The 25,140-nt window shown below is 43.5% G+C and overlaps 1 protein-coding gene across 6 annotated transcripts in view; it reads left to right on the top strand.

Annotated features, from left to right (window-relative positions):
- Positions 1-25,140, top strand: part of si:dkey-220o5.5 — a 68,829-nt gene that overhangs the window by 1,899 nt on the left and 41,790 nt on the right. Inside the window, exons 2-3 of one of the 6 annotated variants that reach the window (XM_087265311.1) lie at positions 16,926-17,063; positions 20,783-20,887. The exons of 2 other annotated variants lie outside the window; for them this stretch is intronic. In XM_087265311.1, the coding sequence (XP_087121437.1) occupies positions 20,875-20,887 (13 nt within the window). In that variant the 5' untranslated portion in view covers positions 16,926-17,063; positions 20,783-20,874. Of the gene's footprint in view, positions 1-16,925; positions 17,833-18,053; positions 20,282-20,759; positions 20,888-25,140 lie in introns of those variants that run through there. 3 more of the 6 variants (XM_087265309.1, XM_087265308.1, XM_087265312.1) reach the window with 3 other exon arrangements.

Genomic DNA, 25,140 nt, shown 5'->3' on the forward strand with positions numbered 1-25,140 from the left:
AAACAAATTCTATTATATATATTAACACTCTAATCACAACTAACAAATAAACAAAAATCTGCATGCGCTCACCGGCCCTGCACGCACTGCTTGACGTGGATGAGATGAACTGAATTAACAATAATAACTGTGCTGTTCTCACGGGTGCTGTCTGATATTGCACATATATTGACATAACTTATTTTTTGTATAATTCATCTTAATAGCAGTAACGGTTTTTTCATTAGCTGCAAAATTCGTTTCATCACAGTGAATGCGTGCTCTTTAGCGATGGTGAAGGCAGTATCAGTCGCACGACTGACAGCATCATGACGATTAAATGAAGGATTAAATAATGTTACTTAAATCTCTAAATGTACCTAATCTAGCCCTTAAAATGTGTAGACTCAGTGGCAAACACTCTTACCTAAAAACTCTGTCCCACCTGCTTTACAATGAATGCTTAGTCATTTTCATAGCGGACTTTAAAGACTGGAAGTCTTTTATCCACTCTTTGAAAAGTGTAAATGCTGGATTTACATTAATTACATGATCACTGATCAGATGTGCCATTATTTGTAACTTTGGTTCATGATTCCGTTATGTCAGTGTAAATGAGTTGACAAGCTCAAATATTACCTCATGTCTCAAAAGTACATTATGTTGCCCTACAGCTGCAATATTTGTCAAACTGTAGTGAGTTTACTGATCTGCCGTCACTGTTGACGGTAAGGAGGATAGATGAGTTCTGATTTTGTAGAATATTGCATGGCTATCAGCCAATCAGATTCGAGAACCAGACCAACCATTTTGTGTGTGTGTGTGTGTGTGTGTGTGTGTGTGTGTGTGTGTGTGTGTGTGTGTGTGTCACACACACACACACACATATGTAAAGTTGATTTCAGAATTAGTCAATAATATTTCACTAGATATTTTTTCAAGACACTTCTATACTTAAAGTGACATTTAAAGGTTTAACTAGTTTAATTAGGTTAACTAGGCAGGTTAGGGTAATTAGGCAAGTTATTTTGTAACAATGGTTTATTCTGTAGATGATCGAAAAAATATATAGCTTAAAGGGGCTAATAATTTTGACCTTAAAAGGTTTTTAAAATAATTAAAAACTGCTTTTATTCTAGCCGAAATAAAACAAATAACACTTTCTCCAGAAGAAACAAATTATCAGACATACTGTCAGACATACCTTTTCCTTGCTCTGTTAAACATCATTTGAGAAATATTTAAAAAAGGCTGTCACCTCACAGCAAGAAGGTCGCTGGTTCGAGCCTTGGTTCAGTTGGTGTTTCTGTGTGGGATTTGCATGTTCTCCCTGCGTTCGCGTGGGTTTCCTCCGGGTGCTCCGGATTCCCCTACAGTCCAAAGACAGGTGAATTGGGTTGGCTAAATTGTCCATAGTGTATGAGTGTGTGTGTGGCTGTTTTCCAGAGATGGGTTGTGGCTGGAATGGCATCTGCTGCGTAAAAATGTGCTGGATAAGTTGGCGGTTCATTCCGTTGTGGCAATAAATAAAGGGACTAAGCCGACAAGAAAATGAATGAATGGATCAGTTTCTTCCTCCATTTCACAAGTGTAAGTGTGATTAAAATGGCTGCCTGCTTGTTTTCTCTAGCTTGCAAATTATGAATTTAATTGTTTTTTGTCACTTGTAAATCTGGTTTACCCTTTATATTCTCATTTCGCATCTAAAGTCACATTGAAAACGCAGTGCAGGCCGCTTTGTTTACAAATTTAAATGAGTTTGTGAGCTCGCGTTCCACTACCGTGTGGCATTGCTATGGCCACCTTTAGCTGTTCCTGCACGTGTGGGGGTCAAGGTTAAGAATAGTTCAGGTTTTGCCACTGTGTGGAATAATACTGAATGTGTACCATGGTTAAGAGTAAAGCAATATGCTGATGTTTAACTGCCCTGCTTTAATGGCCAGTTTTCACTGAGTGGTACGGTATGGTACGTTCGGTTTGGTACAACGGTGATTTGGTGGTTTGGACAAACACGAGAGTGAAGCGTGAAAAACAGGAGAAGCCAGAAAAAAGGAGCATATTATTTCTTCAGTAAACGTGAAAAAAAAAAACGTGCCGTTTTAATTTTTATCCTCACCTTTTGAACTAATATGAACAGGGAATGATGGAATTACTCTTTAACAGAGGCTACACATGCTGCTGAAGATTACAGACACAGATAAGAGTTTTTCACAGACTGTGGGCTATATTTTGTGTTGTTTTGAACCTAAATAAGGACAAAATCACTGTTGTGTGTAGTTTTTCTGTAGTTGGTAACATATCTGAGACTGTAAGAGGCTGTATGTGTTCACATATGTTAATTAGTTGGTGGAGATGGGTCTGAAATATGAGATACACTATGCACTTTGACTACTTGAATATTGTTAATAAGCCGTGGTGGGCATTTCACTCTGTCTCACACTGAATGCCGTCGACCAATCGCAACAGACTGTCATCGGTCAAATCAGCGCAGATTAGCTTCACACTAAGGAGGGGTTTGGAAACAAATGAATCGCTAAACGTATCGCTGGAAGAATTTGGTATAAATAAATGCATATTATAAGACAATGAAAGTGTTTTTGATCTTGCATGCATATCAGCCTGTTGTTGAAGACCCTTAAAACCAAACTATGACCCTTTTTTAATGTATAATAGGGGCTCTTTAAAACATTATATTAAAACCTTTCTTCACTGGGTTATTTATATAAAAAAAAACACTAAGAAAACAATGACTCTAAATAATTTACTAATTAAGAATACTTATACTCCAGCATTAACATACTCCTTACCAGAGCCTTAAACATCAGTAAGGGATCAGTGCTTCCACTAAGCAATGTTTTATTCTTTCTTGTTAACCAAATGGCCATTTTAGCTTTTCCTAACAAGACATTTATTAACACATTTTTTTTCTTATTTAGAGCACTATATTTTGATCCAAAAACAAGCAAAAAAGATTTTTCTAAAGATAAAAACCAAAATTAAGGTTCAACTTAAAAGCTTAAAATTTCCTTTAACCTGGAACAACCAATAAAAATTCAGTCTCTGAAATGCCACAGAAGGAACTCTTCACCTTGCAAAAGATCTAAACGTCCTTTAAATCTATTCGTTGCTATGATGCAATGTAAGGTACTCCACCGTAGATCTCCAATTGTTTTTTTTAAATAGGTTTCTTATAAAGGGATCTCCAACATCCTTGTAGAAAAGAACTTGTAAATCAGTCCACTTAGTCTCTGGAAGATCTTTTAAAGTTTTATTGTCTTTTTTTTAAAGAGCTTTCTTAGAAATAGTATTAAAAGACCAAATTCAGGTGTCTTAAAAGAAAGCAACCTTCCTTCCACCTCTTGCCAGTCACCAATATTCAGTTACACTAATCTTAGGGAAGACACTATCAGGTGTTTCCTCTTGTGTGGCAAAATAGAAACATAACCTTTGATTTCAGTTTTTGTATTATTGAAACACAAAATATTCCAAGTCTTACTGCTAACTCTTCTGCAGGTATCCAATGATAATCTAAGATGATCTTATATATTCCTGCTCTCATCAAATTTGTTCATATCATCTGTGATTCAAAGATCACACTAGGAATGTGAGCATTAAAAATTAAAGTTTTTTTTTAAATCGACTAATTAGATATCTTTTCATTTTCCACCTTAAAAATTTGCCAAACATTAAACACAGAATCATAAAAAGAGGAAATTGCAGTTAATTTCTTTTAAATTCATCAAAAAATATGCTTGTCCAAATTCATCCTAAAGAATAAGCTGTTCTAGTCCAATTTGAAGGCTGACGATAAATTAACTTTAGAATTGTTTGCAACCTAAAAGCAGCTACCTTAGATCGTATATCCATAAGTCCTTGACCTGCTTCATGTAGCTCTAGATACAGGACTGATTCCCACAACCAATGTTTTCCTGACCAAAACAAATTATAAAACCCTTTTGGATTTCTCATTTAAGTTTTTCAGATGATGCTTTTTTATATAGACCAATACAATAATCAACAACATCATTATCTTACTGTTTATTTAGTCTCCTCTCGTCTCTTGTCTTTCGTCAGTCCGTTTTACACGCTCGTGAGGCTTGTACTTCCAACTGTGAGTGTTGTGTCGTGTCTCTCCAGACTCCAAGCACCAGCTTGTTTTGGTTTCATTTTTTTCTCTTCTTTATTTTGATACTTTGTCCCGCCATCCTGCTTGCTGTGGTTCGGCCTGGCTGCCCTGTTCTCGCTAATAAACCTCCAAGGGAAAACGCCCAGCAGTACCTGAACGGCTCTTCCTCTCCTGTTCTGGCTGAGCATTTAATATCGCTCTTTCGCCTCAACCACTGGTCCATGGAACAATTTGTACTGGGCCACACAAGAAATCATTAATTATTTCAGTTTTATTTATTATTTGAGTCTGAACAATCTTTTATTTTAAAAAGTCTTTTACTTTGAAAAATAACCGTGTTCTATAGGTTACATTGCAGTCAGTTGGGTGCCCAAATTTAACCCACAAACAGCAAAATGAGTAAGAAACAGACTTTGGAAAGTTTCTTTGCTAAGGGGAAAAGGTCCAGTGAACGACCCACGAACTGCCAAGGAATGGATTTGCAACCCATTTGTCAACAAATCAGGTGAATCTAGCATGTCTGTACAAGAAGATTAATTGATGGAGATTGCAAATGACAGCGGCCTTTTAGGGGCCAATCGCATATTATGTATTTCTAGAGTTTGCGTAAGTTTGTTGTTTCCAATGGAGTTGTGCGGCTTGCGCACCCATTTGCTTGATGCAATCGCCCAAATCAACCCCGGTCCGGGAGTGCACCGCAAGTCATGTGACAGGAATTGACCAATCAGCTTCAGCTTGTGTGGAATATATACATTTCGGTAAGTCTAATTATCGCAGACAAACACAGAACGTTCGAGGTTACAGAAGTAACCCTTCGTTCCCCGAGGAGGGGAACGGAAGTGCCATGAATGGGAGGATTCGGATCAGAAGCCGCTTATCTGGAGAGTATTGAACGGGCCAATGAATGAAATTAATTGGCAGCGTAAGCTTGCGCAGGTGTGCGACATCTGCAATCATCTCAGCATATAAGCACACCTGAAGCCAGCAGACGCCATCCTTTTAAGCTGAAGAGACTTTCAAACAGCTAAGGGACAGTCATTATGGCGACGGAATATGGCACTTCCGTTCCCCTCCTCGGGGAACGAAGGGTTACTTCTGTAACCTCGAACGTTCCCCTTCGGTTGGGGAACTTCAGTGCCATGAATGGGAGAATATGGAAAGCGCCATAATGACTGCACCTTACCAACACCCCCGATGAGGAGATAGTCAAGCAAGCGTGACGCACCCACATCATGGGGGGCGCGGTCCTCCAACGTGTCCCTGGCCCTAATTTATCCTACTTCAACAGAAGTTTTACGGATTTAGATATATTTTTTGGGAAGTCGTGAGCATCTAGATAATTCTAGGAAATACGACAGTACGTTGGGAAGCGTGCAATCCCGATAGGGAGGACGCTGCGGAGGCCATCCGTTACCCAAGGGGGGGATAGATGGCAGAATTTACCTATGGACTAGCCCTAAAAAGGGGGAGTACGCATAGCAAAGAGTGGTTAGCGGAGAGGGAAGACACGGGTCCGCCCAGGGGGGGACTTAACCGTGGCGGAATAAGCATATGGGATCGCCTAGTGGGGATCACGCATAGCAGGCACCTATACCCAAAACGCGGGCTGACCAGACCTACAACGTAGTGGGCCAGCAAGTGACTCCTCCGCTGAGTCAGTGCTGGGGGCCACGGAGGAATCTGCAGGGCTCACCTGACGGGGAACTTTACTGACAGATAAAAAAGGCGCACGTACCTCCGTGTTAGGGAGAATGGCGCAGCAAGCGTGTTTCAACACCCTACCGAGTTGTCTCCTCAATCACCAAAGGGTTACCTAATACCCTTGAGGAAACCGGCTCCACTCGCAGATTGTAAAACCTTGCAAATGTGTTGGGTGTCGCCCAGCCCGCAGCTCTACAGATGTCTGTTAGAGAGGCGCCGCGTGCATGCGCCCAAGAGGATGCAACGCTCCGAGTGGAGTGTGCACGTACTCCCGGGGGACACGGCTGACCTCGACTCGAATAAGCGAGTGAAATGGCATCCACAATCCAGTGGGATAATCTTTGTTTCGATACGGCACTTCCCTGCTGCCGACCGCCATAACAGACAAAGAGCTGCTCAGATGATCTAAAATTCTGAGTACGGTCCACATAAATGCGCAGAGCGCGAACTGGACAAAGTAAAGAAAGGGCTGGGTCTGCCTCCTCCGGGGGCAGCGCTTGCAGGTTCACTACCTGATCTCTAAAGGGGGTGGTAGGAACCTTGGGCACATAACCGGGGCGGGGTCTCAGGATAACGTGAGAGTAATCCGGCCCGAATTCCAGGCACGAGTCACTGACCGAAAATGCCTCCAGGTCCCCGACCCTCTTGATGGAGGCCAACGCAACCAGCAGAGCTGTCTTCAGGGACAGAAATCTTAGAGATACTGATTCGAGTGGCTCAAAGGGATCGGATCGCAGACTCGTGAGAACGAGGGCGAGATCCCAAGAGGGCATGAGAGGGGGGCGAGATGGATTAATTCGCCTAGCACCCCTAAGGAACTGGATGACCAGGTTATGCTTTCCCACGGTGCCGCCAGCTACCGCGCTATGATAAGCGGAGATGGCGGCCACGTAAACCTTGAGAGTGGAGGGCGACAGCCTGCTGTCCAACTTCTCTTGAAGGAAAGAGAGCACAACACTAATCTGGCAATTTCGGGGGTCTTCTCTGCGAGAGACGCACCATTCAGTGAATAGACTCCACTTCAGGGCGTAGGCGCGCCTCGTGGAGGGGGCTCTAGCCTGAGTGATGGTATTAACCACCGCAGTCGGTAGGTTACCTAAGTCTTCCTCGCGTCTAGGGACCACACGTGGAGGTTCCAAAGATCGGGGCGAGGGTGCCAGATGGTGCCCTGTCCCTGAGAGAGTAGGTCCTCTCTCAAAGGGATCCGCCAGGGGAGGGCCGTCGCGAGGAGTGAGAGCTCTGATATCCAGGTCCGGTTGGGCCAAAGGGGCGCAACTAGCAGAACCTGTTCCTCGTCCTCCCTGACCTTGCACAGAAACTGCGCGAGCAGGCTCACTGGGGGAAACGCATACTTGCGCATGCCCCGAGGCCAGCTGTGGGCCAGTGCATCCGTGCCGAGAGAGCCCTCGGTCAGGGAAAAAAACAACTGGCAGTGAGCGTTCTCGGGGGAAGCAAACAGATCGATCTGGGCCTCCCCGAATCGCGCCCATATCAGCTGAACAGACTCGGGGTGGAGTCTCCATTCTCCAGGGCGTAACAGCTGTCGTGAGAGCGCATCGGCTGCACGATTGAGCGTGCCTGGGACGTGAATGGCGCGCAGCGATTTCAGCCGCGGGTGACTCCAGAGGAGCAGACGGCGGGCGAGCTGAGACATGCGGCGAGAGCGCATACCCCCCATGCGGTTGATATACGCCGCCGCCGCCGTACTGTCCGTCCTGACCAGCACGTGTTGCCGCTCCAGCACCGGTAAAAAGCGGTGGAGAGCGAGGAACACTGCCAACAGCTCTAGGCGATTGATATGCCAATGCAGCTGGGCACCCTTCCAGAGGCCCGCAGCCGCATGCCCGCGACACACGGCCCCCCAACCCGTGTTGGAAGCGTCTGTTGAAACAACAACATGGCTGGACGCCTGTCCTAGAGGCACACCGGCCTGTAGGAACGAGGGGTCGTTCCAAGGGCTGAGGGCGCGGCGACACAGCGCAGTAACCGAGACCCGGTGTGTGCCCGCGTGCCATGCGCGTCTGGGGACCCGATCGTGAAGCCAGTGCTGAAGTGGTCTCATATGGAGCAACCCGAGCGGCGTGACGGCGGCTGCGGATGCCATATGCCCCAGGAGCCTCTGAAAGAACTTCAGTGGGACCACTAGTTTGCTGTCGAGCTCCCTCAGACAGTTCAGCAACAGGCGAGCGCGTTCCTCGGAGAGGTGCGCTACCATGGTGATCGAGTCCAGCTCCATCCCGAGAAAAGAAATCCTCTGCACGGGGGCGAGTTTGCTCTTTTCTCGGTTGACCTGAAGCCCCAGTAGGCGGAGATGCCGAAGCACCTCGTCCCTGTGCATAATCAATTGCTCCCGCGAGTGGGCTAAAATCAGCCAGTCGTCGAGATAATTGAGTATGCGAATGCCCGCGAGCCGAAGGGGCGCTAGGGCACCCTCCGCGAGTTTGGTGAAGACCCGCGGAGACAGAGAGAGCCCGAAGGGGAGGACCTTGTACTGCCACGCTCGACCCTCGAACGCAAACCGCAGAAATTGGCGGTGGCGTGGAAGAATGGAGACATGGAAATACGCGTCCTTCAGGTCTATGGCTGCAAACCAATCCCGAGGACGAACGCATTGGAGAATGCGCCTCTGCGTGAGCATTCTGAACGGCAGCTTGTGCAGACAGCGGTTCAAAACGCGCAGATCTAGGATTGGCCGTGACCCACCGCTCTTTTTGGGTACGATGAAGTATGGGCTGTAAAACCCACTCTCCATCTCGGCTGGAGGAACCGGCTCGATTGCACCCTTCGCCAGGAGGGCAGCAATCTCCTCTCGCAAGACAGGGGCGGACAGGGGGTTGACCCTGGAGAAATACACGCCCGTAAACTTGGGGGGCCGTTTCGCGAACTGAATCGCGTAACCGAGTCTGATTGTGCGTATGAGCCACCGCGAGGGGCTGGCCCGCGCTAACCAGGCAGGCAGAGCCCTCGCTAATGGAGTCATCGCTACAATCGCTGACGTACCAGCGGTGGGGCAGCGCGGAGTGGGTGTGCTGATCCGGGAAGCACGAGGGTCCCGCGGAAAAGCTGGAGGAGAGCGATTCGCTCTGGCTCCGCACCCTGACTCCGGAGAGGGGGCTGGAGGGCTGAGGGAAGGGAGACCGTCCCCCCAGCGCTCGTGAGCCACTGGCGAAGCACGTAGAGTCTGCGAGCCGGAAGGCAGCGCGTCCCGGACTGGCAGAACTCGTGCAGTCACATCCGGGGAAGGGAAAAAGTGCTCTTTTACTGATGTTTTGGTGGCACTGAAAAGTACCGTTGTTATCGGGGCCCCGCCCTCCAGCGGGGAAAGAGCAAGTTTCCTCTTCTCCGGATGGCCTGTCTCAGGGACGCTTCGCGGTCCGTTTACCGGACTTAACGGCGCCCTGGGCAGGAGGGGCTGCCTGCTTTCGAGGTGAACGCCGCGCCCGCTTGGCCGGAGGCGCAGGCGGGGGCGGGGCAGCACTCGTTGGCGGGCGCCCTCGGCGAGGAACAGCGGAGGTGGATGGCTCGGCGGGCGGAGCGGGCTTACGGCCACGCCGATAGATGACATTGCCCATCGCATCCGACTGCTCTTTCACCGCCTTGAATTCCTGGGTGAATTCACCGACGGTGTCGCCGAACAGGCCAGCCTGGGATATGGGCGAGTCAAGAAAGCGAACTTTGTCAACGTCGCGCATATCGGCCAGGTTTAGCCAGAGGTGGCGTTCCTGAACCACAAGTGTGGACATCGTCCTCCCCAGCGCACACGCGGCGGACTTAGTAGTCCGAAGAGCATAGTCGGTCGCGGTGCGCAGCTCATGTAATAAGCTTGGGTTGGACCCGCCCTCGTGCAGCTCGGCCAGCGCCTGCGCTTGGTAGCGCTGGTAGGTGGCCATCGCGTGCAAAGCAGAAGCAGCCTGGCCCGCAGCCTTATAAGCTCTGGCTCCGAGGGAGGCAGACAACCTACAGGCTTTGGACGGGAGGCGGGGCAAACCCCGCCACGTAGAGGCGCCGCGCGGACAAAGATTGACCGCGATAGCACGCTCCACTGACGGGATCGCCTCATACCCCCTGGCAGCTCCGCCGTCAAGGGCGGTGAGGGCGGAGGCACTCGCAGCACGGGCAGAGAAAGGTGCCCTCCAGGACTGCGTGAGCCTACTGTGCACTTCCGGGAAGAAGGGGACGAGAGGCTTCGAAGGCTTCGCCTTCTGGTCCTCTACGTAGCACCCATCTAGTCGGTCCGGCCGCGGAGCTGGGGGATAAACCATCTCCAACCCCACGGCCGAAGCAGCCCGGGAAAGCACGGCTAACATGTCCGCTTCAGGATCCGATTTGACAGCGCTCACCTGCCCGGAGGGGGCGAGCGGGTCCGGATCTTCGTCGGACAGTGAAAGCCCACCCTCCGATGCCGCGGAGGACATCTGATCTCCGGTGTCAGCGAGTGTGAGAGCTACCATCTGGTTAGACGGATCACTCTCACCACCCGAAGCTTGGATGGAGCGCCGTGAGGAGCGAGAGGTCCGCGAGCCCGTGGGCGGCGGATTAGCTCCCGCTGAAACCCTCAGATCTGCCCGAGCGCCCGCTGCTTTTTTAGAACAGGAGGCAACTGGGTTGGCTCGCTCTCTTGCGAAAGTTAGCCGCGATCTTAGCTGTGCAACGGTCATGGCATCGCAATGACGACATGAACCGCCCGCGAGCACCGCATTAACATGCTGGACCCCCAAACATGCAATGCAGTGATCGTGTCCATCATCCGGAGACAGGAAACCCCCGCATCCAGAAACGCACAGTCGGAGCGCCATCCTGAAAAGGACGTGCTGCACGACTGTGTTGCTCTTTTAGGAAAGTTGCAACTATACGCACCGCTCTGGAGGACCGGACCCAAAGAACCGCAGGCAAGGGAGTAACCCAGCTCGACCGTCTGCCACCGCGAAGACCCACTCTGGACCGGGAGACACACTCGTTCGCTCTGAAGTGCTGATCAGCAAGAGGAACCCTCATCGACTCACTCAGAAAGGATCTGAAGCGAAAAGGATGGCGTCTGCTGGCTTCAGGTGTGCTTATATGCTGAGATGATTGCAGATGTCGCACACCTGCGCAAGCTTACGCTGCCAATTAATTTCATTCATTGGCCCGTTCAATACTCTCCAGATAAGCGGCTTCTGATCCGAATCCTCCCATTCATGGCACTGAAGTTCCCCAACCGAAGGGGAACACACAAACACTGCAGTACTTTGTAATTTTCTCCATAAATAAAACTTGTATCAGAGCGACAGCAATGTTTTGTCAGCTTGTCATCCTCTGAGAAAAAGGTTGATGGTCACCTACCAACCAAAGAAACAACCCCCCTATTATTTGTGCATAAACATATCTAGATATAGTAATAAACATACCATTTACTTGAAAACATTTTTGTCATCATTACTACAAACTTATATAAGCAATAATATCATTAAATGTGGAGGGAAGCCTTACAATATTTTCCAGAATGTCTCTGATCAAAAATTGATTAAATTATGCTCTTCCTGGAATACAATACAACCGATATATATGCATGATATCACCCAAAACTAATTTATGTCTATTTTCAAAACTTTAGCTATCAATTTGTAATTAATTGTTCAAATAGAAACTGGTCTCCAGTTTTTTTAAAAGGCTCAAATCACCTTTTTTGTGCATCAGTTCCAACACAGCTCTTTGAGCACTAGTGGGAAGTACATCATCTTCAAAACATCTTTGTACTACCTGATGAAAATATTTTCCAATGATCTCCCTATACGCTTTAAAACAGTCCACTGATAGACCATCAATCCGAGGGGCACGACCAATTTACATTTGCATAACAGCATCAGTTAAATCCTTAAATGATAGCGAAGAATGCAGAGTATGACTTTCTTCCTTAGTGATAGTGGTAAGCTATAGAAAAAGTTGTGAAATGCAACTAGAATCAATGTCCTAAGTAGAAATCCACAGCTATTTTTATTTTTCATAAGTCACAAGTCTTTATCAGTAGTACTCTATCAGCAGAAGGAGCAATCATACAGAACAGACATGAACCAAGATCTTAAGTTAAACTAAAACAAACCCAACTGCAAAAAGTACTTCGCCTTTTGGACTAATCCAGCTGCTGTTGGCCGATGTGCTGTACATTATAGGATTTGGAGGAAAAATATTTGTTGACAGCAAGAGAAGGAAAACATTACCTGATGGATTGTTGGTAATATTTCCGCAAGATGACCATGTCACAGTTTAGCTAAATTGATTCACGCCGCCTCCTGAAGTGATGTGCGATGCAATAAAACATTGGGTAACGCTTTCTTTTACAACCCACAAAGTACCGCGTAAGTAGAGTAAAATAACAGTTTACTTTCTGTACGTATAGTGTAAGTATAATGAACGTATGTGTAGGTATAAGGAAACAAACTGTAATGCTTGGGTAATAAGGGGGTAACAACCATAGACTGTAAAATATATGGACGAAGTCTCCGTGACGTCACCCATAGATTTTTGAAGAGCTTGAAAGAAGCCACAAGTAGGCGTGGCCAACCGTCGCCATTTTGTTCGCGCGTCATCGCACTTACGGCGGGATACCAAACAAGGGCAAAGAGGCGGAGAGTGAGCGGAGCTACAGACACCTGCTGGCATTTTTCTTGGACCTGGCTCAGACACACTTTACTTTGGGAAAACGCTTAATACTTTATCACCTGCGACTCGTTTGTAGTCTGACCAAATGTGCTTGGCTGTACACTATATCAATAAAATGTTTAGTCTTCTAAAAACACAGCTGTAATACATTGAGCCACTAAGTATTGTTCTTATGATGTTTTTCTACTGGAGGAAAACGCAAATTACTTCCAATTACAGATATAGTCTGTGTTAGTAAATGCAAGACTATTGATGAAATTTAGCATAACACTGTATATTAACACTTCGGATGACTGTTCAACAGTCCACAACTAATCAATCTGTCAGATTCTGCAGTGCATTACAGCTCTAAAAAACATTATAAATGATAAATGATCTGAAATAAAACAAATATATTTATAGAGATGGTATATAAGTATATAATTGTACTCACACGGGAAACGGAGGCCACGTGAATGGTTTGTGAGCTAAATTAAGTGCACACAGCATCCCATATCATCTGATAATTGTATGAAATAATCCCAAAAGGCAACTGACTGTGTAAAGCCACATAAAACAAAACAAAAATATGATGAATATGCCGAAATCAGTGGCTAATCTGCCGGAGTCAGCTGACAGGCACGTGCACACATAGGGCTCAACCTGTGCAGTGCACATGCCCTTTTTAGTCTTGGATAGAAAGTGCCCTTCCAAAATGATCTAAAGTGCCCTCGCGACGCAACACACCCTCTGTCCCGCCCTTCAGTAGGCGCGCGACAAACAGCTGATCAGAACGCGCGCGACAACACAGCTGATCAGAACGCGCGCGACAACACAGCTGATCAGAACGCGCGCGACAACACAGCTGATCAGAACGCGCGCGACAACACAGCTGATCAGAACGCGCGTGACAACACCCCATCCACCCACCCACGCTTCAAAAAATTTATCCTGCACATGCCTTTTGGACGGTCTCTGCACGGGCCTGTCAGCTCAGGTGAAGTGACGGCGACAGCGAGACCTAGCTGTCAATCAAGTGGCCACGGTTTAGTAATGCAAACTTAATATAACCTAATATAAAGGAAACGGATGAGTTATAAAAAAAAATTCACCCCCCTCACAGTTGTCATGAAGGGTAATATTAGCTTTAATGAACCAAAATCGTTCTTTGTACCAGGCTGTTAACACCTTTTTTTCTGCTGTAAAGTTTGCCATTCTAACAGTGGGCTCAATTAAAATTTGCCCTATTATGGAGCCAGGACTAGCGGATTTTCGATGAATTGCAGTTTCAGTTACTTCCGTATTGGCCTGCCGAGGGAGAGCGGGAGGTTGCCGCTTGGTAACAACCATATATTTAACACCAAAATTACTCGTAATTACAGCGAAATAACGGTGATTTTTTTTCTGTACGTATAGTGCAAGTATAAATAACGTTTGCGTAGGTATAAGGGAACAAACTATAATGCATGGATAATGAGAGAGTAACAACCAGATATTCAACATGAAAAGTACCATGTGTACAGTGCAAAAGTACAGTGAAATAACAGTGTACTTTTCTTTAAATTGCAAGAAACAAACCATAATGTTTGCGTAATAGGTGGGTAACAATAAGATATTCAACACGCAAAAAACGCGTAAGTATATTACTTTACAATGTACTTTACTTCAAGTATTGTATACATTTAAAGAATTATGCAAGGGTGGTGACAACCCAATGTAACCTGCAAATGTCCATGCACCTGAATAAGTACATTAGTACTCTTATTCAGTGCATGGGTTTTATTTGGGGTGTTTGATGTATAAAAGGTTTAAAACCTGTGAAATTATAAAACCTTATTGTATACTGTATTTATTTTAAATCTGCAATTCAATATAAAATATATTTCCATACACTACTTACCTTATGAATGTTTACTCGTCGATCTTACCACAGCCATCAATGTCTCAACATTACTATCATCACTTGCATGATATAGGCCTACCGTCAGGGTTCAATGCAGATTAAAACAGGCTAGCTTCTTTACTGCTGTTTGCAGAGAGGGGACTAACTGTTGCATTTCAGTGAACGTATAGCTGATGCTTTATAGAAAAATGTAGTAATTTGGTCTTCAATCAATAAAAACTGATGCTGTAGTTTTCTCTGTACTTAGTGTTCAAGTATACACTAGTGTGTTGAAGATCAGCTTCTTCAATGTAGTTAAAGGGTAAATACAGTATTTGTTCCCTCTTGTTTCCTGTACTTAAAGGGTGAATACCACGTTTGAGGGTTGTAAAATAAAGTGAAGCATTGTTCAATGAAGCACTTTATTATCTAAGTGGGACCATTTTAATAGAACTTCTGAACCTACTAAATAAACTTAGTTCTCTTGTAAAGTCATCATTAGAGACGACAGGAGGAACATTTAAAATTACCACTTTAGTAGCAGGTGAATGGAGTGGCGCGCGCAACTGACAACAATGTATCCGATACTACAATTCCATTTTCAACACGTCTGTTTACTAGATTTCTTCATTAAGAAAAACTACAACAGCTTTGTGTGTGCGCAGTGTGCTAACTTAGAAGTTTTCTGATGAGTCATTGTTGGTTTTTTCTCCATTCTGATCAGTTGATCAGCATTTCAGTGAGGCTATGAGTTGGAATTGTCCACAGTAGAGACTTGGCTTGATGCTGAAAGTCTTTGAAGAGTGAAAAGGCCAAAGCCTGGCCTCAGGTTGGGTGAGGCATAAAAACCTAGACTTAAAAACCATTTTGGCTGGTGACCGAGTGAAGAAGTGTTGAAGAAAAGAAACTAAAGATAAAGATATATACAGTTAAAGTCAGAATTATTAACCCCCCTGAATTATTAGTCCCCCCAACCCCCGTTTATTTTTTCCCCAATTTCTGTTTAACATACAAAAAAATTTTTTTTCAACATATTTCTAAACATAATAGTTTTATTACCTTATTTCTAATAACTGGTTAATTTTGTCCTTTATGACAGTAAATAATATTTTACTAGATATTTTTCAAAACAACTCTTTACAGCTTAAAGTGACATTTAAAGGCTTTTAAAGGTAATTAGGCAAGTTCTTGTATAATGAAAGAAATATATATATATATATATATATATATATATATATATATATATATATATATATATATATATATAAATATATTGAATTTAAAAACAATTAAAAACTGCTTTTAATGTAGCCAAAAAAAATTTTTTTTGGAAAAAAAATATTATCAGACATACTGAGTTAGCCAATGGGAAGCCAATTTTATGGCCCTTTGTTGATATCTGATGATTTACATATGCTTGTTGAGTAGTGGTTGTAGAGGAATGTTAAAGATTTTATTATTTCAACATGCAATACCAAAATACAATGCATAAAGTTGTTCTTTAAACCACTGTGCATACATACCAAACACTTCTGTTGTGTTGTTTGAGCGTAAGTTGTTAAGCTATACGTTTAAGGATTCAAAGAACATTTTAAAGTAAAACACCAGTAAATCATCAACAAACTCTTTTTAACACAGATATGGCATTCTACCCAGGGTAAGAAGAACATGAACATACAAACATGACCATTACATACATTACAACCATTACATAACCATTACATACATTACAACCATTACATACTAGAATATACAGAAGAAATGGCTATTTTTAAAAGGGTCCAGTTCTGTTTGTGTCCTTTTGAGGTTCGCTTATCAAGATGGTGTCCATGGTAAGTCTAACCTAGGGGTGGCTGTTATCACCTCCTGGTTGGATGAGTTTGTGGTTTCTAAGAGCTGCTTAAAAAGTTTATGTAACAATGAAATATATTTCATGAATCATACTGTTTTATAATAATAAAATACTATTATTAATTTCCTCCATCAATCGTTAGGTTTAGCAAAAGTAATATTTTCAGCAAATCTCGCTATGGACTTTTCTCACTGGGAGGATTGAATGCGACTAAAGCTGCGGTCACACTAAGCTTTTCTTCCCATAGAATTCCGTACGAACGCATCAGACCAGAAACGTAGGTCATGCCTCAAGTTTCGCTTGTCGCTGCTTTGCAAAGTTCAAGCTTGGTGAATTCTGACCTGCGATATCGCATCACTTGACTGCGTGACACCAACCAAGGATCAAAACATGACTACTTTGGACAGAAATTTAAAACATGGAGCAATCGCTCGCTTTTTAAAGCCTAATAATCTTGTTTACTCCCGCCTCTTTTCGCAGCGCGGCACAACAGAATTTTACATTATTAAACTCTAGTGTGATCGCACCTTAAGGCTGTGACTAAGGTCTATTTTGTATTTCACTTCAGTGATTCTGCTTGTTAATAAATGGTGTTTATCATAAATGATCAGTAGGCCTGGTCTGCCTCAATCAGTCATTGGACCTAATTAAAATAGTCACAACACGAAATGTGCAAATATTTAACATATGCTTTTTAGAGTGTAAGCTGTGAGAAAATCATTTGTGTGTACTGATAATAGATATGTCTGTTTTCTTTGATTTTGTAGTGCTAGCTCGGCTGGTTTCCGACCTGCAGGCATTTTTACTGGTTTTGGATAGTGAAAATCTCAGTTATATTGCTCAGGCCCAGAAAAAGTCCATCTCAGAGCTACTACATATACTTCGGGACAATAAGGACAAATCAGGTAACCATTTGATTGTATAAAGTAAATATGTATGCGTATTAGAGACAGAATGTAATGGCCCATATGTCAAAATGTGAATGATGGAAGCCACTTTTAGGGCTGGATTTCTAGTATAAACCTTTTTTTCTGGTAATTTGATTTTAAACTAAATTAAATATGACAATTCCAGTAATTAGATTGTAATCAGATTAAATAAATTATAATTTTTTTGGTCTTACCTGTTCGAAGATTATTTGTTGTCTTGTCCAGTTTAGCTCTGTCGTGTCTCATTTCACCGTGTCTGTATTCATCCTATTGTGCATCGGCTCATCTCTGCTCTGCCCACAGTCTGTGTATAAAGGACTCTGGAAGCCCTGTGATCTGCTCACCAGCCTTAAGTTTGTCCAGTTTTTTCACATACATTTTTTTTTCATGGGAGGATTCTTTATTTTTGTCCAGTCCAGCATCGCCCATAAGAAGGATGATCTGCCCGGACTGATTCTTTTCCTTTAACAAATACATGTTGTTTTTCATTTATCCCTTGCATTTGGGTCTCCTGCAGGACTGTGACCGAACTATCAAGCCAAGCAATGGACTCAGTGAGGGTATCACCAATCCTCTCCACCGTGGAACATCAGGGAGCAATGTTGGGCAGGCACGCCGAGAAGCTGACAGCTCCTAAGCAGTGGACAGAGATTGTAGGAGCTGTAAAGATTAGCTGGAATGAGAGGAAGTGGGTACCTGTTTTTGATGGCGATCCTGTTCAGGGCATGATAGTCGTAGCATGGGTGTAACCACCACCCCCCCTCCCCCATTGACATTAGCAGCAACAGGGGATGTAGAAGGGCAAAGAGGGTGAAGCTGGGTGGCTCGCTTGGTGCAGAAGATATCCTGGAACTTCTTATAGCAGTGAGGGATCTTCTTGGAACATTGACTAACGGCACTTTTCTACAGATGTGGTACACAGAGACAAGGAGTTAGAGATGCATTATTTCTTCAAAAGAAACTCAGAAAAATAATTGTAGAAACAATTATTTTCCCACTTCAAAATTTCCCCATTGCCCCAAGAGAGCACCACCACGCCTGAGTAGGCCACTGGCTGGGCCATGGGACTGACATTGACAGCCTGAGAAGGAATCGTGTGGAAGGCAGAAGTGCTCATGGTGCCTGTTTGAGTCTACTAGTGTCACATCTGTCAGTGACCACCTGAGGGCGCTGTAGTTCAATGGACACTGAGTGAAACTACATTCTTTCGCACACACCCGGTCTGTCATTTACATTGATTTACAACCACAGCTGTCTCCATTCTCCGTGATTACCAGGACTATATATTCAGTCATTCAACCACTGTTTGTCATTGCGTTGTTTGTCTTTCTTGTACCCAGTAAGTCTGTTTTTTTCTAGTTGTTGTTCCTGATCTTGCCTCGTATCTTGCTTTAGTCTAGTTCATGTTTATTTGTCTTAGTTTCTTGTTTTGTTGTTTCTTTGATATTTTGGATTTTTGTTCACTGTTTTTGCACTTTAATATATTAAAATCTGCACTTGAATCCGCTATCTTTTGTTCCCGTTTTTGTTATTGTTTTGATCACGCCTAACTGACAGAACGACGCGATCACTATGGATTCAGCAGATAATATTCTAGTGCGTATTAAGCAGGGTAACCGCTCTGTTGAACGTTTCATTAGGGAGTTGAAGTACGTTCAGCGACTTGCTGTTAATGATGTATTTCCGGGAAGGACTTTTAGAACCAGTCCGATTTCAAATGCCATCTTATGAGGAGGACTGGAGCCTCTATCGTTTCATGGAGCATGCGCTGTTGATGCCTGGCTCTCCTGTCTCTATCACCTTGGTGGAGCAGAATCCTCAAAAGGGAGGCCTGAGTAATTCACAGCAAGATCTGTTTTCGGGGCCTGCTGATCTAGCCGCAGGAGGGAGGAGAAAAGCTGGATTGAAGCTACGGGCTTATCCATGTCGGGCGATTTGGAGATCATCTTTTTCGGAGCCTCTGGAGAGGCTCCTGGAACTCTGTGAAACTCCAGTGTCTGCTCCAGTCCCTCAGTGCCCGCCAGTGTCTGTTCCAGTCCCAGAGCATGCTCCTCTTCCGGTTTACAAGGCTCCTCCTAGTACTCAGACAACCAGACGGAGGACGCGCAGGAAGAGGACTGCCCATACCCCAGAGCGCCCGCCAGTGTCGGCTCCAGCCCCAGAGCGCAGTACAGTGCCGGTTCCTGTCCGGCTCCTGGCTTTACTGGCTCCTTGCCCTGCCGGTCCCAGCCCGGCTCCTGGCTTTACCATCACCATCCAGACGTCTTGCCCTGCCGGCGCCTCCCAGACGTCTTGCCCTGCCAGCCCCAGTCCGGCTCCTTGTCCTGCCGGCTCCAGTCCGGCTCTTTGCTCTGCCGACCTCGCTCGGGCTCCTTGCTCTGCCTGTTCCAGTCCAGCTGCCTCCTGTCCCGCCCGCTCCAGCCCAGCTGCCTCCTGTCCCGCTGGCTCCAGCCCAGCTGCCTCCTGTCCCGCCGGCTCCAGCCCAGCTGCCTCCTGTCCCGCCGGCTCCAGCCCAGCTGCCTCCTGTCCCGCCGGCTCCAGCCCAGCTGCCTTCAGTCCCGCCGGCTCCAGCCCAGCTACCTCCAGTCCCGCCGGCTCCAGCCCTGCTGCCTCCAGTCCCGCCGGCTCCAGCCCTGCTGCCTCCAGTCCCGCCGGCTCCAGCCCTGCTGCCTCCAGTCCCGCCGGCTCCAGCCCTGCTGCCTCCAGTCCCGCCGGCTCCAGCCCTGCTGCCTCCAGTCCCGCCGGCTCCAGCCCAGCTGTCTCCAGTCCCACCGGCTGCATCCCAGCTGCCTCCAGTCCAGTTGCCTCTCCAGCTGGCTCTCCTGGACTCCCCTGCCTTGTGTTTTCTGTAGGATCATCCGTGGGTCATCCCTCCTGCCCCTCCCAGGTGGTCCTTACAATTGTTTGGGACGGATTCCCCGGCTGCACCCTGGCTTCCTGCCGGGCGCCTGACCCACAGACTCACCCTGATCTGGCCCTCCCATCCCTCCCTTTGTTCCTCTCCGCTCCGCCCCCGCCTCTGAAAACTAGTCTGGGAGCGTCTGGAAGCCACTCTTTAGAGGGGGGGGGGGGGGGGGGGTAATGTCACATCTGTCAGTGACCTCCTGAGGGCGCTGTAGTTCAATGGACAAACTACAAACTACATTCTTTCGCACACACCCGGTCTGTCATTTACATTGATTTACAACCACAGCTGTCTCCATTCTCCGTGATTACCAGGACTATATATTCAGTCATTCAACCACTGTTTGTCATCGCGTCGTTTGTCTTTCTTGTACCTAGTAAGTCTGTTTTTCCTAGTTGTTGTTCCTGATCTTGCCTCGTATCTTGCTTTAGTCTAGTTCATGTTTATCTGTCTTAGTTTCTTGTTTTGTTGTTTATTTGTTACTTTACACTTTGATATTTAAGATTTTTGTTCACTGTTTTTGCACTTTAATATATTAAAATCTACACTTGAATCCGCTATCTTTTGTTCCTGTTTTTGTTATTGTTTTGATCACGTCTAACGTGACAGCTAGGGCCTGAAATGGGTCGTTACTGCTCATCCTGGCTGTTCAAGTCCAGCCTTCTGTCACAGGACTGACTTGACAAGGATAGAATGTATGAACACACAATTGAATTAGATGCCAGTATAAATATATAATAGATGCCAGTGGCTGGATGAAGATGACCGGAGAATGGATGTAACCATACAGGAGGAGACCAGACACAGGGGAGACTACGATGACCAGACAAGGAACCAGGAGAAGCCACATTAAAGAGGAGAGATGCAGACACTGAAGATCACATGGGAAAATTAGGTAAGTCCTGCAACTAGTATTAATACACTGACGGTGTGGAAAGTGCAGCTCTTTCATGTTGTGATAAGGCCGGACACTGAGTGGAGTGGGGTGACTGGTTTTATGAAGCAGTGAGAATAACGTGCAGGTCCAGGGCTAATTAGGAAGCAGGTGACTGGGAACGGTGCATTTGTGATGATTGGGAGTGGGGAGAACCTGGCCTGGATGTGACACGGTCAGACGAACTTAAGTTATAGGTCTTGTCAACGCTACCCCTGGAACACAATATTTGAAGTTAGATAAATTGTGGAAGATGCAAGTTGTGATTTTGACATCCTTTAAACAAATATGGCATAGTAGAACATCTACTACAAATTCAAAGACATACATATAACATACTTCAAATGCCAAACTAAAGAAAAATACATTACCAAAAAAACATCTTTAAAATGTGTATAGAAAACAGAAAAATAGAGAACAGAAAATAAAAGTAATTGTAAAAAAAAATAATAATAATTGGAAAATGTCAGATGTATACATAACATACAGTAGATGAGAGTTCAATTTGGCATATACCGCCGCCGCTATAAATGGGCAAGCACGTGTTTTTAAATGTATGACTGCAGTTTGTGAATATGCTGCTAGGGGGCACATAGAGACGGGATGCGTACAGACAGAAACAGCCTATACAGCAGCTGTAAATATGCTACTGTATTTATAAATGAAGATGAAACAATAAAACAAAGCATTATAATTCCTTCATTAATCATTAAAAATTTGTTAACACACTTTATTATCATTGTAAACTTCATTCATTCATTTTCTTGTCGGCTTAGTCCCTTTATAAATCCGGGGTCGCCACAGCGGAATGAACCGCCAACTAATCCAGCATGTTTTTATGCAGCGGATGCCCTACCAGTCGCAACCCATCTCTGGGAAATATGTAAACTTGTTAAGTGCAATAAAGATTCATTTTAGAAAGTATGAATGAAGAAATAAAGGACAACTAAAATGAAAGGACAAACATTCAGTACAAATAGGCTAAATGAATAAATAAAGCAGTCTTTTCGCCTAAATATAGAGAGATGGGGTCTGTTCTTCGTACCTCACTTAAATGATCTAAGAATATTTGGCAGAACCTGGATCTTTTAATCTTGATAACTGATCTCTCGCTAATTTGGTTCTTCAAACAAGTTCGCGAATCAGATTAGAATGTCTGGATAAACTGATCTAAGATCGCTGTGTGTGTTGTGAAGGGCAGATCTATAGATCCTCGAAATCATGATCAGCAATACAACGATTGGCTGACGGCACAGCGGCGTAATGACATCATCTGATTAATATTCAATTATCCATGTGAGCAAACTTACATCAAATTAGCAGTAAACGGATGTTAAATGTGACACGCTGCACGCAATAACATTTGTTGTGAGCACCAGGCTTTACACTTTCATGTGTCAAGAGTATTCATCATGTATTTCAATGTAAATCAGTGTATTTAGTTCTACATTTAGAAAAGATTTTCTTTATTATAGCAGCCGTTTTTTAATAGGTGTAAAGAATAACTGGTTGTTTACAAAAGCATTTTGATATTGTTAAAGGCGTCTGCAACTTTTGTGAAGCATCAAATCACCGGCATATTAACTATCAAAACATGTTTATTACTGCATAAATGTATTATTGATTTTTTTTAAAAAGTCACATATTGTGCATTTCTATTATACACAATTTGTACTAAAGCGATCTAAAAAGTTCATATCAATAAGTTTTCTCTTTGCACCACCAGGTAGCAGTCTTTGTACTATCATTTCGAGGGTGCAGATTGCATAAGTTTTATTAATATGTATAACTTTATTTATTTTATTAATGACTATAACTTTATATATATTGTTAAAAAATATGTACCATTTTCCCAAGTGTATATAACTATTACTGTAAGAAAATATCAGAATTCGGAACATACTTTCTGTATTATCTTTGCTTGAACTAAGCCGATCTAATCCTGTTTATATAAATTGAACCTGCTCCCGATCAGGTTTGACCTAGCAGAACTGTTGCTATGACAACAGCTCCCGGATCAGCTTTGAAGAACGAAACGATCCTGGATCGTGTCAAATCGTCAATATCCAAATCCAGCTAATTGAGTAATCCATGTACGAAGAACGGACCCCTGTTCAGTGTTTGCTATTTTTATAGGAATAAGACAGTCATTAAATAAGCATTTTCAATTGTTTTTTTATTTAAATTTTCATTGTTGATTATATTTTACTATCTCATTTGTCTCAATTATTGTACATAATATTAAACAAATAATGAATAATAAATGAATAATAAAAATAGGCCTAAATATTTATTTATTTAAAAACATTGCAGCAAAACACTTAGAAACGGTCCGGCACATGGTCTAAAGAGCTTAAGTTGAATGCTGCTTCATCAAAAGCATAAAAATAAAAAGATCACTAAAGGAGAAAATTGACGATACATAACTTATTATTTATGTTCTGCGGCAAAATTATTTTTATTATTCTTTTAAAGTATAATTATTGTTTTGTTTTTTTTACTTGTAGTAATGGCTCAGTATATTTTGTATTTTAACTTCAATTTCAGTCACCTTGCGTGTGAAATATAATGCGCGCATAACCGCGTAGAACGAAAAAAAGCTGTCAAAAGGTAGAGCTAATTCATCAAAATTAGCTATTTTAAAATACAGCATGATTGTTAATACAGGCAGAATGTGAACAACCTCAGGGTAAGGCTATGATATGCGCTTGCTTTTCAATGCATTTAAAAAGATTTGCGGTGAACAAATAAGAGGTTTAAGCCAAAGAGTTGTTTAGATTAAAGAATATATTTTTTAGCATACGTTTATTACATGCAGCGCTGTATTTTGGTAGCACAAAAAAAAAAATCGCTTTATATGTGCACTTATAATTCAATTCAATTCAATTCAGCTTTATTTGTATAGCGCTTTTACAATGTAGATTGTGTCAAAGCAGCTTCACATAAATGGTCATAGTAATTGGAACAGTGTGGTTCAGGTTTTAGTGTTTAAGTTCAGTTCAGTTCAGTTTAGCTCAGTTCAGTGTGATTTAATCATTACTGAGAGTTCAAACACTGAAGAGCCAATTCATCGATGCGTAGCTCTACCAATCCTGAACCATGCGAGGCAGTGGCGACAGCGGAGAGGGAAAAAAAACTTCACCTGATGGGAGTGAAGAAAAAAAACCTTGAGAGAACCAGACTCAGTTGGGCACGACCATTTTAATTTCTCCGCTGGCCAAAAGTCTTGTGCAGAACTTCAATCGCCGTGGTTTATGCTGGAAGTCATGATGACTTATAAACAAGTCAAATGAATGACTGAGGGAGTTAACTAAATAAATATGGATTCTCAAATGTCGGTATTGTTTCTAATATAAAAAAATAACAAATGTTTAAAAAAAAGAAAATGAGCAAATTTCAACAGCTATACTTTTCAGTTAAATAAACATTGGACATTTAAGGGGCCATATAACATGTTTTTAGTAGTGCTGTCAATCGATTAAAAAATTAACTAATTAATCGCACCTTTTTAAAAAAATTTATCGCGATTAATCGCATTTAAAATACTGAAACTTGTAATTTTGGCTATTCAAATGTAAAATAATGTAAACGCGAGACAAAAAATATTTAAATTCAAAATATAATTGTTTATTAGGATTAAAATTCAAAATATAATTGTTTAATAGAATTTTTGTTTTACTTGTAACACAGATTTCTTCATGTAAACAACATACGCACAATAAACCATCAAGATCCTGGCTTGACAGCCATATTTAATGAAGAAATTAAAACACAGGCATGTTAATGACATTTAAATTTCAAAACAATCAATGCCAATTAAAAAAAACATTGATTTCCATGTTGAATTCTAAGTGGACTGCAAAAAAAAAAAAAAAAAAGCCAAAATACAGGAATTGCAGATATGGAAAATGAAAAATTATAATAGTAAACTATAGAATACAAACTGTTGCACTCAGTAAAGTTTTATTGCTGTGAGTTGAGAACATTAGTTATAGAGTAGAAACAATTTTGCTTAATCCTCCTTTACATTCACCCAGTTGCTAAGACTAGGAGTATCCCACAAGTGCACAGAGACTCCCAAATGCCCGCAAATGAATGCTAATAACTCGCAAACCGGTCGTTAAATACATTGCACACGCCTCTCCCCCGCATCCCTCCTAGCTCTTCAGGTAGCCTATGTCGCACGCAACTTACCCCCACCGTCCTTCAGGTAC

This window comes from Danio rerio, chromosome 8 (genome assembly GCF_052040795.2).
Source record: "Danio rerio strain M-AB ecotype USA chromosome 8, GRCz13ab, whole genome shotgun sequence".
Classification (NCBI taxonomy): Eukaryota; Metazoa; Chordata; class Actinopteri; order Cypriniformes; family Danionidae; genus Danio; species Danio rerio.